This window comes from Mustela erminea, chromosome 18, assembly GCF_009829155.1.
Source record: "Mustela erminea isolate mMusErm1 chromosome 18, mMusErm1.Pri, whole genome shotgun sequence".
Classification (NCBI taxonomy): domain Eukaryota; kingdom Metazoa; phylum Chordata; class Mammalia; order Carnivora; family Mustelidae; genus Mustela; species Mustela erminea.
Window position 1 is genome coordinate 5,676,858 of NC_045631.1, and position 15,041 is coordinate 5,691,898.

The 15,041-nt window shown below is 48.3% G+C and overlaps 1 protein-coding gene and 1 long non-coding RNA gene across 8 annotated transcripts in view; one reads left to right on the plus strand and one right to left on the minus strand.

The window, feature by feature from the left end:
- DNAH9 (dynein axonemal heavy chain 9) overlaps positions 1-15,041 on the plus strand; it is a 318,732-nt gene that overhangs the window by 288,295 nt on the left and 15,396 nt on the right. For 4 of the 5 annotated variants that reach the window (XM_032322973.1, XM_032322975.1, XM_032322976.1 and 1 more), the window contains one exon: positions 1,336-1,518. In XM_032322973.1, the coding sequence (XP_032178864.1) occupies positions 1,336-1,518 (183 nt within the window). Of the gene's footprint in view, positions 1-1,335; positions 1,519-2,529; positions 2,645-15,041 lie in introns of those variants that run through there. The other variant, XM_032322974.1, reaches the window with a different exon arrangement.
- The window catches only part of LOC116578519, a 30,419-nt gene continuing 16,890 nt past the window's right edge, over positions 1,513-15,041 (minus strand). For 2 of the 3 annotated variants that reach the window (XR_004280921.1, XR_004280920.1), the window contains exons 2-4: positions 9,740-9,849; positions 2,613-2,871; positions 1,513-1,966 (exon numbers count right to left, since the gene is read on the minus strand). This is a non-coding gene — a long non-coding RNA (uncharacterized LOC116578519). Of the gene's footprint in view, positions 1,967-2,612; positions 2,872-9,739; positions 10,502-15,041 lie in introns of those variants that run through there. The other variant, XR_004280919.1, reaches the window with a different exon arrangement.

The window sequence follows — 15,041 nt, forward strand, 5'->3', positions numbered from 1 at the left end:
GTATTGTGTGTTAACAATTCGAGGCAAAGTGAATATTAATAATCCCTCTGTAGCTCTGCACAACTTCCAGACGCTGCCACATCCATCAGGTCCCTCGATTTGATCTCTGCATCAGCCCTGGGAGCTGGGGGACAGGCGCGGGGGAAGAAAGATGCTCTTGGAAATCTTTAGATTAAAAAAAAAAAGGAGGCCCAGCTGACTTGCTCACACTCACGGGGGTGATACCTAACAGAATGGTACTAACTCAGCCAAGGGTCTTTGGCTGCAAGCAACAGAGACCAATTTAGCTGAAACAGGCAAGAAATGAGCCCACTGTGTCAAAGGAACCAACCCGAGAAAGGACAGAAACCCAACGGCTCCAGGGCCCCAGGGAGAAAGAAGAGCGTCCTTTCTGGGCCCTCGGGTCAGTGGCTCTGGCCACAACCTGTCCCTGAATCTCAGACTCGAGATGCACATTTTCCCGCTCCTGGGCATGAGGAGCTGGCTGGCCGCCTTAGACTGCGGGAGGCTCGGACTCGTGACGGCACCCCAGGACCGTGGGGAGGAGGGGGTCTCACAAGCCGTCACAGGAGATGATGAGCAACGCCCACCCCAGCAGGTGCCCAGGAGCCCGGCTCTCGTGACCCCGGCAGGGCTGGCTTCCTCTCGCTGGCGCCCTCCCTCCCCCCGGCCACATGTTCTGTTATGTCTGCACTCGTTCCATTTTTCTCTCTCTGCTGGCAGACCTCCTGGGCTTACTCATGTACTGCAAAATGGCAGACTCAGCCTCTACGTGCCTGCCCCGGGATAACCCAGGATCTCTGTACTTCGGTTCCAGTCTTCCGGGAGAGACACCCCGGGGGTTCCAGCTCCCTTGGTCTAATTAGCTGACAGTCTGTGCTGAAAGGAACCGTAGGGCTGGGAGGAGGCCTCCGTGACAGAGGGGGCTGCTTCGCCCAGGACCGGAGGACAGAAAGTGCAGTGAGGCCTCAGGGAAACAGAGAGAATGGGGAGCCTGAGCACACACATCCATTCACCCCTCCGCTTGTTGCTCCAGCTTCACGGGGCGAGCCCCCAGCGCGACCCCGAGTCTTTCCAGTTCGATCCCCACCGCGAAGTGCCAGCCCCTGGGTTTCCCCAAATCCCGACTCTCGGAAAGCCACACTCAAACGGGACGTTTGTTCTCTTAGCTGCTCAGCCCACGGTCGGTTCCCACGGCCTGAGCCGGCTGACCTGAGCAGGCAGGAGTACAGTCCTGGGACGGCCGACCGGCATCTTGACCAGCGGGTCACAGGGCACCGGAGTCCTGGGGGGTTAGAAGCCCTTCTTAACCCCATGTTTCCCATCGCGGGGCAGGTCAAGGCCCTCCTGGAAGAAATCCAGGAGCGAATGACGGACGAGTTTAACATGGCAGAGCTGCTGGCCAAAGTGGAGGAGCGCAGCCCCTACATCGTGGTCGCCTTCCAGGAGTGTGAGCGGATGAATGTCCTCACCCGCGAGATCCGGCGCTCACTGACGGAGCTGGACCTCGGCTTGAAGGTAAGGGGTAGGGGTTCTGGTGGGAAAGGGCACAGCCAGAGGACACAGCCGGACGCCCAGAGGAGAGGAAGAGGGGGTGCCGGGACCTGCGAGCTAGAGAGCTGTCCTGTAGCAATCCGAATGCCTGGGACGGCGTCCCTCCCAGAAACCAGGGTCTGGCTGGGCTGCAGAGGCTCCAAGACCAAAGTTCTACGATGAGCGAAGCCGTAGTGAAGTCAGAACGTGCTAGACCGGCCGGTCAGCGCACGCGAGCTGCCTGAGGAGGAAGCAAGAGGAGGTTTTGACAGCCTGGTGTCTTCTGCTGACATAGTGGCTTTCGTCGGGGGCAAAGGAGCACTGGATAGGAGAGGTTCTAGAACCAGGTGGCCCGGGGTCACCCCGGTCCCTACACTTCTTTGCTGTGTGGCCTTAAAGTGGCCTGGATCTCGCTGGGCCTCCGCCTCTCCACCTATAACACAGGGACGATGGTCCTACTTCATAAGGCTTTGGAAAGGAGGAAATAAATTCATTTACATCAAGTGTTTAGAACAGTCCCTGGTGGGTAGTAAGTACCTCCGAAGTATCAGCTGACAGTTATTATCGAGCCACCAGGGGCAAGAACTGTCTTTTACAACATCGAGGTTGTAGGAAAGACCCAAGACCCTGCTTGAGTCTGTTTCTGTCCCCAGCGCCTCACGTAAGTTTCCTCGATGTGCCAGGAGGGAACCGTGTCAGGGGCCTGGCTATGCCGACCGTGCCCCTCCATGGCAGCTACACGGGGGTCCTGCTGCCTCTCAGGAGCTGAGGAAGGGGCTGTCGTCAGCATACACGGGCGCGTTCGTGAACAGAACTGGGCCCAGACAGAGGGGAGGGGAGAACCCAGTTTTGTAGCTCGGATGTACACCGCCACAGGTCCCTGTGCGCACGAGGAACAACTGTGTGTTCTGTCACAAGTGGTTCCCTAGAAACCGTGAAACAAGGCTGCGAATTCTGAATTAGTGGGCCTTTTGGTAATTTCCTCCTCGTCCCCAGTACAGGTGGAGGGAAGCAAGGAGAAAGGACGGGCTGAAAGGGAGGCTGAAGACAGCAGTTGGTGATGTTTCCAAATTACATACCAGCTTGTAACCGAACGAAATGCAGCATTCCATAGGACGATCTCGAGGGTGAAGGAGGGCTTGGCGGGTCACGTGATGCAGCCCCATTACTGCGGCACGCGGGTGTCTATAGCAGGGACTCGGGGAGGTCTGCGGCAATCCCAGCTTATAGGGTCCGTGCAACTGGGCACAGTCTGTTTACCCATCCGCCTTCCAGCTCGCTCATTTTTTCTTCCAAGAGCTGCGGCCGTGGTCAGGTGTCAGGAATCACAGACTACGCCTGGGCGGAGAGGAAGGGGATGGGCAAAGAGGTTTCTCTTTGCTCTCAGTCTAGTTCAGGCAAAGCGGACCGAAGAGCTACCCGGGCAGGTCTAAGCGCTCCCCACTGGAGGGTGCCGGAGACTGAGAGGGGGGCCTTCCTCTGCAGAAGGTCGGCCTCGGAAGAATGAGCAGGCAGGCAGGTCACAACAGAAGGCACACAGAGAGATGCGGGAAGAGAAAGGAAGAAAGAACGCTGTGGCATCCGGGGAGGGGCCAGCAGAGAAAGGGGGACTACAATGGGTGGGGCCAAGGAGAAGAACCTTCCAGAGGAGCCGACAGAGGTGCCCTCACCCTGCTCTACGAGTCCCCTGCTCTCGCCAGAGCAGAGGTTCCACGAAGGTGAGTCAATGTGGTGACAGGCCGTCAGGACACCTCGGGTGGCCTTTTTCTCCTGGTCCCTCTGGGAGCTAGAGAAGAGATATTTTTAAATGCCGTCACCTAAACCCAGTCTCGCGGCCTGGTTGTTGGACCCCCTGGGGGATTTCTCACAGTACATGTCCCAGCTCCCCCCGGGGCCAGGAAACCTGTACTCTGAAGCAGCAGCGAGGTGATTCTGGTGACGGGTCATTTGTGGAGCACAGTGTTAAGATGAGCACATGGAGGAGAAAGATGGGGGAAGGGGCGGGCGAGGGGAAGGGCAGCAGAGGTCAGGGAAGGGAGAGTTCTTAAGTCTAGGGGTCCACGGGAGGGCCCCACAGTGCGCTGTCTGATGTGGCAGCAGTGAGCGTTCCTGGCTTCCCAGCCAGCCACTGTGGGACATTCGGCTGGCTCTGCTGACTGGCTCACCTGGCAGGGGGCAGAGGGGACTTTCGGACTGAGAGTCTCCTGAACAGCCACTTTTTAAAAAAATTAACATATAATGTATTATTAGCCCCAGGGGTATAGGTGTGTGAATCACCAGGTTTACACACTTCACAGCACTCATCATAGCACATACAGTCCCCAGTGTCCATAGCCCAACCACCCTCTCCCTCCCCCTGGCAACCCTCAGTTTGTTCTGTGAGATTAAGAGTTGAACAGTCAGTTTCAAGTTCTGGGAGAGGGTCAGCTGGCATACAGGAGGACAGAGGGCCACTCATGCTGCCCAGCACATCAGATGGGGCATCAAAATTAGGAGATTAATTAAATTAATTAAATCATGAAGTCAGTACTCCTAGCATTTATGATAAACTTGTATTTGTAACCATTCATAATTGGCTGGACGGGAAACCATAAGGCTACCAGCCAAAAAGTATCTGCTGAACTGGGAGGCATAGTATGCTAAGCCCAAGGGCTGTAGAGGCTTTGAGCCACAAAAGTGGTGTAGGAAGATAGGGTAGGCACTGAAAAGAGGTCAGTTACCACAACCATGTTCCCACAGAGAGGAACTGCCTTGGAAACTCACCACAGTAAGACATCTAGCTCTGAGCCTTACACAGTGAAAACAGGTTCTGCAAGTGGTCCGAGCTGACTGGTCAAAGGTACTGACTCCCAATAACCAAATGCACAAAAGCCTGATGTACAAAATTCCTAAAGGCCAATTTCTTTCTTTATATCAACTAGGTATAACTTCCAAAGGGCCATATTCTGATGCCAGTGGACCCAGAAAGTCCTCTGCCTAAGGACAAAAATTCTACAAGAAGCTAAATTCCTAGACCTTCACTGTCTACAGGAGCAGCCAATGATAGGTTAGCACTTAAAATGTGACTAGTCCAAATTGAGATGTTCTGTAAGTGTAAGTTAAACACCATGCTTAGGAAAGAGACTAGGAAGACGGTGGAGTAGGAGGACCCCAACCTCACCTCCCTCACAGATACAGCTAGGCAACACATCAGTATAAATAACCCAGAAAACAACCCCAAAACTGGCAGAATAGACTCCACAACTAAAGGTAAAGAGGCCACAGCAAAGAGGGTGGGAAGGGTGAAGACACAGTGGGGAGCTAAAGCAGCCGTGGCCGTCCACAGGAGGGAGGCAGCCACGGACACAGGGAAGGGGGAGAAACAGACCATCACACTGAGGAGCCCTCACACCTGGCTTTGGAAACCAGAGAGGCCAAATTACATGAGTTCCTATGACCAGTGTGACTTAAAACCCTGGAATTTTACAAATCACCAGGCTCAGCTCTGGAAGAGCTGGAGGCCAAGAGGAAATGGAGTCCCCACCTTAAGGAGGGGGCACAGCACACAAACAGCCGTACAGATAGACTATAGAAGCAGCAGGTTGAAATATGCCTAGGGCACAGGGGCGGGAGAGTCAGTTACGATCTCAGAGCAAGTCTGGAGAGGCAGAGATGCTAGGGAGACTCCTGCAGGAACAAAGGGGCTGCCATGTGCCACTTCCCTTCCCCCGCCTCCAGCGAAACCACACTGCTGCCTATGGGAACCAGCGTGGGCACATTCACTACCTGATGTGCTTGCGCTACACCCCACTGCCTCCAGCCTGAGGGCGTGGGTTCCCTCCTCCAGAAGACCAGTGCAAACCTTTCTAAGACCACGTCTCCCCCAACCCACACACGTTGCAGATCTACCCCTCCAACCTAGCCGGCCCATCCCCAGGGCAGCAGCGGGTCCCCTCCTACAGAGAACCGGTGCATAAACCTCGCCAACGCTGCACACCCACACACATTGCAGACCACCCCCCCCCCCGCAACACTCTCCAGGCCAGAGCCCATCCAAAGAGGTGCCTCAAAGCGAGCACAGTGATATCCAAGGGAAACCCCGTCCGGCTGTGAGCGGATCTTCCAGCAGGAACTCTGCAGGCCAGAAGGCAGTGGCACGATATATTCAAAGTGCTGAAAGGAAAAAATCTGCAGCCAAGAACGCCCTCATCAGCAAGGCTGTCATTCAGAATAGAAGGAGACAGTTTTCCAGACGAAAAGAGAATTCGTCACCACTCAACCAGCCTTACTGAAAATGTTCAAGGGGACTCTCTGAGTAGAAAGGAAGGGCCACAAGCAGGAATAGGAAAAGGAGGAAGCAAAATGGCCGTAAAATCAACTATACTTACAAAAATCATTCCAGGGATTCACAAGATAAAAGGATATAAAGCATGGCACCACATACCTAAAATACGGAGGAAGAAGGAGTAAGCATTTAGTGCTTCCAGGTTTCATACTTAAGCAACCACTAATGTCCTATAGACTGCTATATGCAGAAGATGTAAACCTGAGTCAAAACCCTGTAACAAATATGCACAAAACAGAGAGGAATGCAAACAGATAACGAAAGCCAGCCGACTTACAGTGAGAGAGCAAAGGAAGAAAGGAACGGAGAAGACGTATACATACAATCGTGAAGCACTGACAAAATGGCAGTAAGGACATACATTCCTATGAAGAATTCTTCAGTTGTAAATGGACGAAATCCTCCCGACAAAAGACACAGAGCTCCAGAATGAATAAGGAAATCAGACCCATCTGCTTGCTGCCTACAAGAGACTCATTTCAGACCTAAAGACACATGCAGACTGAAAATGAAGGGATGGAGACGCATTTATCCGGGAACGTTAGACAAATCAGACTCTGAAACAGACTAAGAAGGGACAAAGAAGGACGCTTAATAATCATAAAGGGACGATCCAACAGGAAGATACAACAACTGTAAATATTTTTTAAAGATTTTATTTATTAGCGAGGGAGTGAGCGAGCCCACAGCAGGGGAAGAGGGAGAGGGAGAAGCAGGATCCCCACTGAGCAGGGAGCCTGATGCAAGGACCCTGAGATCATGTCCTGAGCTGAAGGCCAATGCTTAACTGAGCCACCCAGGCACCCCAACAATTGTAAATATGCACTCAACATGGGGGGGACCCAAATACTTAAAACGGTTAATAATAATCAGTAGTAATAAAATAATAGTAGGGGCCTTTAACTCCCCACTTCCATCAACGGAGAGATCATCCAAACAGAAAGTCAACAAGGAAACAGTGGGTTTGAATGACACATTGGAGCAGATTAATTCAACAAATATTCAGAATATTCCATCCTAAAACAACAGAATACACATTCTTTTCAAGTGCACATGGAACGTTCTCCAGGAGAGATGACGTATTAGGCCACAAAACAATCTCAACAAATTCAAAAAGATCGAAGTCATACCACGCATCTTTTCTGACCACAACACTACAAAACCAGAAAGCAACCACAAGAAAAAATCTGGAAAGAACACATGGAGGTTAAATAAGAAACTACTAAACAATGAATTGCTCAACCAAGAAATCAAAGAGGAAGTAAAAAAAATACACAGAGACGTCCCGGGATGCCTGGGTGACTCAGTCGGTTAAGCGTCTGCCCTCAGTTCAGGTCATGATCCCAGGGCCCCGGGAGCAAGCCTCGCATCGGGCTCCCAGCTCAGTGGGGAGTCTGCTTCTCCCTCTACCCATCCCCACTGTTTGTGCATTAGCACGTGCTCTCCAATAAATAAATAAAATCTTTTTTAAAAATTACATGGAGACAAATGACAATGAAAGCACAAACAATCCAAAAGCTTTGGAATGCAGAAGAAACAATTCAAAATGGGAAGTTTATAGCCATACAGGCCTACCACAAGAGGCAAGAAATATCTCAAACAACCTAACCTTACACCTAACGGGGCTAGAAAAAGAGGAATAAACCAGTGGAAAGAAGGAAATAATAAGGATTTGAGGAGAAATAAATGAAATAAAAACTAAAACAAAACAAAGTGAGAAACAAAAATAGAACAGATCAATGAAACCAGGAGATTTTTTTTTAAAAGATCAACAAAATTGATAAACCTTTAGCAGACTCATGTAAAAAAAAAAGCGGGGGAGGGGGTGCCTGGGTGGCTCAGTTGGTTGAGCACCCAACTCTTTTTTTTTTTTTTAAAGATTTTTTTATTTTTCAGAGAGAGAGAGAGAGGGAACAGGAGCCGTGTGGAGAGGCAGAGGGAGAAGCAGGCTCCCAGCTGAGCAGGGAACCCGACCTGGGACTCAATCCCAGGACCCCGGGATCATGACCCAAGCCGCAGGCAGACACCTACCGACGGAGCCAGCCAGGCATCCCGAGCACCCAACTCTTGGTTTCAGCTCAGGTCATGATCTCAGGGTCCTGGGATCTAGCCCCGTATCAGACTCCCTGCTGAGATTCTCTCTCCCTCTCCTCCTCCCCAGCCCGCTCAAGCACGCTCTCTCTCGGGTGGGGAATGGATACAAACAAAATCAGAAATGAAAGACAAGGAATATAAACCAACACTTCAGTAATACAGAAGATTGTTAGAGATGATGAAAGATTATATGCCAACAAATTGGGACAACCGAGAAGTGATGGATAAATTCCTAGGAGCATATAACCCCCCAAAACTGAATCAGGAAGAAATAGAAAATTTGAACACACCAACTCCCAGCAACGAAATTAAACCACTAATCAAAAAACTCCCCAAAACACCAGGTGGCTTTCTGGGTGAATTCTACCAAACCTTAAAGAAGAGTTAATACCTATTCATCTCAAACTCTTCCGAAAAATAAAAGAGGAAGGAAAACCTCCAAATTCGTTCCATTTGTCTGGCGTCACCCTGACACCAAAACCAGATTGAAGACACCACATAAAATCAGAACTGCAGGCCAGCATCTCTGATGAACAGGGAGGCAAAAATTCTCAACAAAATACTAGAAAACTGAATCCAGCTATGCATTAAAGTGATCATTCGCCACAATCCAGTGTGATTTATTTCTGAGACGGAGTGCTTCAATATTCACAAATCAATCAGTATGACACATCACATAAATAAGAGGATAAAAACCCCATGATCGTTTCAGTTGATGCAGAAGAAGCATTTGGTCAAGTACAACAACCATTCATGATTTTAAAAAAAAAAAAAAAAAAAAAACCCTCCACAAAGTAGGGTTACAGGAACCTCCGTCAACAAAATAAAGGTCATATAGGAAAGGGTGGAGAGAGGGACAAGCAGATTCCCTGCTGCCCAATCCCAGGACCCCGAGATCGTGAGCTCAGTCCAAGTCAGACACTCAGCCGACTGAGCCCCCCAGGTGCTCCCAGAACCGTGTTTCATTATTCAGATGTTTTAGGACGTCAGACTTTTTGTTTCCTAAGCTGCCCGTGGCTAAATCACCAGATCGGTTTCTGAATACACGAAGGACACTCAGACTTGAGCTCCAGCTCGCTGACTTGGAGAACTAGTCCAGCTCTGTACTCTGAGCCACTGGGCGCTGACTTGATAGTGTGGATCTGATAGGGCCTTGCTTTGACGCTTTGATGACTTACAGTCACCCCTCAGCAGGCTGCCGCCCTGGCCCGTGTGCCTTCGGGTCCTCCGGCACTCTGTCAGAAGACCCAGCCGGGTGGGCTGTGGTCACCCTCAGGGGCACTGCCCATCTCGTTCCCACTTCCCTCCTCCTCCTCCTCCCCTGCTCCAGAAAAGTGAAAGCTGGCTGCAAAGACCATGTTCAGAAGGAAGAAAAAGTAGATAGGATCTGACCGTCAGGACAGGGTGCACCCTGTGGCCACTCGCAGAGGACGATGTGGGTGTTGCTGACCCCCTTGTGAGCCCAGGGCACCAGCTGCTTCAGACCCATCAGGGGTGCCCTTTCCGAATGGACGCTCCTGGCCCTCTGGAGGTTTGAGTCCTACATTTGAACTGTAGCCTAGGCATCTGAGCTTTATTATTTAAAAAAAAAAAAAAAAAAAAAAAACACGGCTCACGGGGTCCAAAGAATGGAGACCTATAGGAAAAATAAGGTTTTTACTCGATTATGAAAGCATGTCTTTATAGGGATGAATAAAGTGGTTAAGGTCACAGCCTGCTAGCCTTCGTATCTACAATAAGGGACCCCTCTCCGCACACCACCCCCTGCCTTCGTTCGCCCAGACTCACCTGCCGTGCTGACATGCGGCAAGCAAGTCACAGGACCCTGTAATGCAGCATGTTCCTAAGACAGGGATTCAGCATTCACTTGGTCAGTTTTCTTTTAGTTGACTGTTGACCTGCAAGCAAGCAAGTACAGATATTAATCAGCGGCGCAGAGGATCCAGGCAGGAGGAATTTTGAGAAAATCAGGCTCGCACAAATGCAAACACGTTTCTGTATGTTACTATAGCTGGAGTCTTGAAGGACCCACTGGCCCAGAGCTTGGCCAAAGAAATTTCCTGACTGCCCACCCCAGCCAGTCTGGCAACACCGCAGAAAACTGATGTTTGCTGAACAGCCTGTGGGAAACACTGTCCTAGAGTCGATACTTTTCTTCTCTCTTAAGAAACGGACACAACTTAGACTTAGTGAACTTGTGTGGGGTCATTTCTTCTCAGCCCCTACAATGAAAGTGAGCCATTCCTCCTTCAGCTCAAGGTCATGGGAATACTGACCTCAGAAACCAACTACAAGACGAATGGTTTCCTCTTTTCCGGAATTTTTCTTCACTCTCAAACTGGCAAAACCTCAGACACAGTACATTCTCGAAGTCTCTCTCACTTCCACATTCAATTAGCAAATGCAAAATCATGGTCAGAATGAATTAACACCCTGTTGTAAGCAGATGTGAGAAATTTTTAAGAAAGGCAAGCTACACATTTGATGTTTATCGAAATGACTTCAGATTTCCAAATGGTGTTAAAAATTAAGTATGGCACATTTTTTTAAGATTTAATTTTTTTTTAAGATTTTATTTATTTATTTGACAGACAGAGATCACAAGTAGGCAGAGAGGCAGGCAGAGAGAGAGGAGGAAGCAGGCTCCCCGCTGAGCAGAGAGTCCGATGCAGGGCTCGATCCCAGGACCCTGGGATCATGACCTGAGCCGAAGGCAGAGGCTTTAACCCACTGAGCCACCTAGGCGCCACGATTTAATTATTTTAGAGCAGTTTTTAGGTTCATAGCAAAATCAAGAGGGACATAGAGATATTTCCCACATACTCCCTATCTCCACACACAGCCTGCCCCACTATCCACATCTCCCAACAGAGTGGTCTCATTTGTTACAAAAGAGGAGCCTACACTAAATTATCACCATCAGCCACAGCCCACAGTTTCCACTGGGGCTCACTCTTGATGGTGTACAATCCAGCAATTTGGACAAGCATGAAATGACATGACTGTGAGTCTTGAAAGGGAAGAAGGAAGGCGATCCCTTCACTGTACAAGCTTACTATGGGGAGGCAGTTTCTGGGCTACAATTCAGGAAAAGAGCCCCACAGTTCTACCGAACTGAGCACACAGACCAGAGCTCATGAAGGCCAAAGTAGTGGGGTTTCTAGGGCAGAGTGCCTACGACAGGGAGCTGCCCAGACAAAAAGCCTCCGACATCTGCAGAGGGAACCCCCGAAACTCTGGCTGGCTACAGCTCTGCACATAAGTGAGGAAAAAAATTAGCCAAGGCTGGGAGGGAACCATAAGACAGGAGCAGAGAGAACAATTTTTAGAGCTCACACAGAGCTGGGAATAGTTTGTGTTCCCACTAGCTGGAGTACAAAGATTAAAAACAAAACAAAACAAAAAACGAAACAGCGACAACATAGGAAGTTTCAAGGAGGATTCTCAGAAGGGTATCAACTTAGTAAAAGGACTGAACTGGACCCAGACTAAGACTGAAAGCTGGTTTGTACTCCCCCTGCAGCAAACCTGACATGCAAACCACCAACAGATCCACTGAGTTCAAGTAAATTAACTGCAGACAAATTAATTAATTAATTAATTAATTAATTTTTTTTTAAAATAGTAAATCTTTCTGGCACTATTTAAAGGAATATAATGAAATCCAGCACTCAGGAATATAAGATGTATAGTGTCTGACACACACAAAACAAACTACAGGCATGTAAAGAAGCGGGAATATATAGCCCATATCCAGAAGAAAAGTGGGTCAGAAAAGCACCAGAAATGGCAGGGATGATGGAATTCACACGCAAGGAGGTTAGGACAAGATCCTGAGTTCGCTGTGTATGTTGAAGACTGAAGAAAATGGGAATATGATGAAGTACAAATGGAACATATACGAAGAACATACAAAGGTGGAAAATATAGTAGCTGAATGAAAAATGAGACCTTCAGAAGACCTACAGCTGATGAAAACATAGCCAAAGACACTATCCAAAGTGAGGGGAAAAGAAAAAATACTGGAAAAAAGTGAAGAGCACATCAGGGACCTGTGGGATAATATTTAGTGATCTAACATATGTCCTTGGAGCCCCAGTAGGATGGAGGTGATGGGGAGGGTCAGAAAAAAATACCTGAGGAAATAAGGGCCATGGCTTTGCAAATTTGTCAGCAACTATAAACCCACAGGCACAAGAAGCTCAAAACACCCCATGTAGAGTCAACCTAATGAAAACTATGTGGAGGTACCTCATGATGAAGTTGGTGAAACCTGAGGGCAAAGCAGGTGGGATGAGGGGCACGGCAGGAGGTGGGGTGAAGTGTATGCAAAGGAGCAGAGAGAGAAATGGAAGCAGACTTCTGGTAGGGAGCTATGCAAGCTGGAGACAGTGGAGAGAGAAGGTACTAAAGGAAAAGCACCAAAAAGAAAACTATAGGCGTGCGGGGTGGCTCAGTCAGTTGGGGTCTGGCTCTTGATATCAGCTTAGGTCATGAGCTCAGGGTCATGGGATCGAGCACCGTGGCAGGCTTCCTGCTCAGTGAGGGGTCTGACAGAAATTCTCTCTCCCTCTCCCCACCCTGCTCTCATTCTCCTGCTCACTCTCAAATAAATAAATCTAAAAAATAAATAAATAAGCCCAGAACTCTTCGACAACCAAAAAAAAAAACCTTTCAAAAAAGAAAACTAAATACAGGCATACCTCATTTTCTAGCATTTTACTCTACTGAGATTCAGAGATTTTTTTTTTTTTCCCCAAATAGGATTATAGCAAACCCTGCAATCAAGCGAGTTTATAGGTCTCATTTTTTTCCAACAGCATTTGCTCACTTTGTTTCTCTGTGTCACATTTTGGTAATTCTCACCATATTTCAAACTATTTTATTATTATATTTGTTATGGTTACCTATGATCAGTAATCTTCGATATCATTATTGTAATTGCTTTGGAGTGCACAAACCGTGCCCATTTACCTTTTTTAAAAAATATTTTTTATTTATTTGGAGAGGAAATGAGCAAGAAAGAGCACACAAGCCAGGTGGAGAGACAAAGGGAGAAGCAGACTCCCCACTGACCGGGAAGCCCGACATGGGCTCAATCCCAGGACCCTGGGATCGTGACCTGAGTCAAGGCAGACCCTTAACCAACTGAGCTACCCAGGTGCCTCACCAGGTCCCCCAACTAGGCCCATTTAAAACAGCAAACTTGGTAAATATTTATGTGTTCTGACCGCTCCATTGACCAGCCTCCCTCTGTCTCACCCTCTCCACTGGCCTCCCTCTTCCCTGAAACATAACAATATTGAAATTAGGCCAACTTTAACCCTACAATGGCTCCGAAGTATTCAAGTGAAAGGAAGAGTCCTATGTCTCTCACTTGAAATCAAAAGCTGGACATGACTAACCTTAGTGAAGAAGGCATGTTGAAAACCAAGATAGGCCAAAAGCTAGGCCCACTGCACCAAATGGATTACCTATGCTCTGAATGCAGAGGAAAAGTACTTAAAGGAAAGTACACTGCGTCTCCACTGAACACACAAATGGTAAGAAAGAGAAACAGCCTTCTTGCTGACACAGAGAAAGTTTTAGTGGTCTAGATAGAAGGTCAAACAAGCCCAAGCATTCCTTTAAGCAAAAGCCTAATCCAGAGCAAGGCCCTAATGCTCTTCAATTCCATGAAAGCTGTGAGAGGTGAGGAAGCTGCAGAAGAAAAGTCTAAAGCTAGCAGAGGCTGGTTCAGGAGGTTTAAGGAAAGGAGCCATCTCCACAATGTAGAAGTGCAAAGTCAAGCAGCAAGTGCTGATGTAGAAGCTGGAGTAAGTTCTCCAGAAGATGGAGCTAACATGACTAATGAAGGTGGCTACACTCAGCAACACATCTTCAGTGTGGATGGAACAGCCTTCTACTGGAAGAAGACGCCATCTAGAACTTTCACAGCTGGAGAGGAGAAGTCAATGCCTGGTTTCACAGCTTCAAAGGACAGGCTGTCTCTCTTGTTAGGGGCTCATGCAGCTGGTGACTTTAAGTTAAAGCCAGTGCTCATTTACTATTCTGAGAATCCCAGGGTTCTTCAGAATGATACTAGATTTACTCTGCCCGTGCTCTATCCATGCAAAAAGAAAGCCTGGATGACAGCCCATCTGTTTATGACATGGTTTACAGAATATTTTAAGCCTGCTGCTCAGAAAAATGTCTTTCAAAATATTACTGCTTGTTAACCATGCACCTGGCCACCCAAGAGCTCTGATGGAGATGTACAGTGAAATTTATGTTGTTTTCACCCTTGCTAACACATCCATTCTGCAGCCCATGGATCAAAGAGCCATTTCAACTTTCAAGTCTTACTATTTAAGAAATACATTTCATAAGGCTCTCGCTGCCATAGATAGTAAAATTCCTCTGATGAATGTGGACAAAGTCAGTAGGTAACCTTTGGGAAAGATTCACCATTCTAGATGCCATTAATATTTGTGATTCATGGGAAGAGGTCAAAATATAAACATGAGCAGGAGGACTCTGGAAGAACTTGATTCCAACCCTCCTGGATGACTATGAGGGTCAAGACTTCAGTGGAGGCAGTCACTGCAGATGTGGTGGCAACAGCAGGAGAACTAGAAGCAGAAGTAGAGCCTGAGCATGTCCAAAGTGCTACAATCTCCTGATAAAACCTCAGAGGATGAGGAGTTGCTGCTTATTGATGAGCAAACAATGTGATTTCTTGAGATGGAAACTACTCCTGGTGAAGACGCTGTGAAGACTGCTGAAATGACAACAAAGGATTGAGAATATTCCATGAACTTAGCTGGTAAAGCAGCAGCAGGGTTTGAGAGAACAGACTCTGATTTTGAAAGAAGCTCTACTGTGGGTCAGATGCTATCAAACAGCATCGCATGCTACAGAGAAATTGTTTGTGAGAGGAGGAGTCAATTGATGCGGCAGATTTCACTGTTGTCTTATTTTAAGAAATTGCCACTGTCACCTCAGCCTTCAGCACCCACCATCCTAAGTGGTCGGCAGCCATCAACACTGACGCAAGACCCTCCACCAGCAAAAAGATGAGGACTCACTGAAAGGTCAGATGATGGTTGAC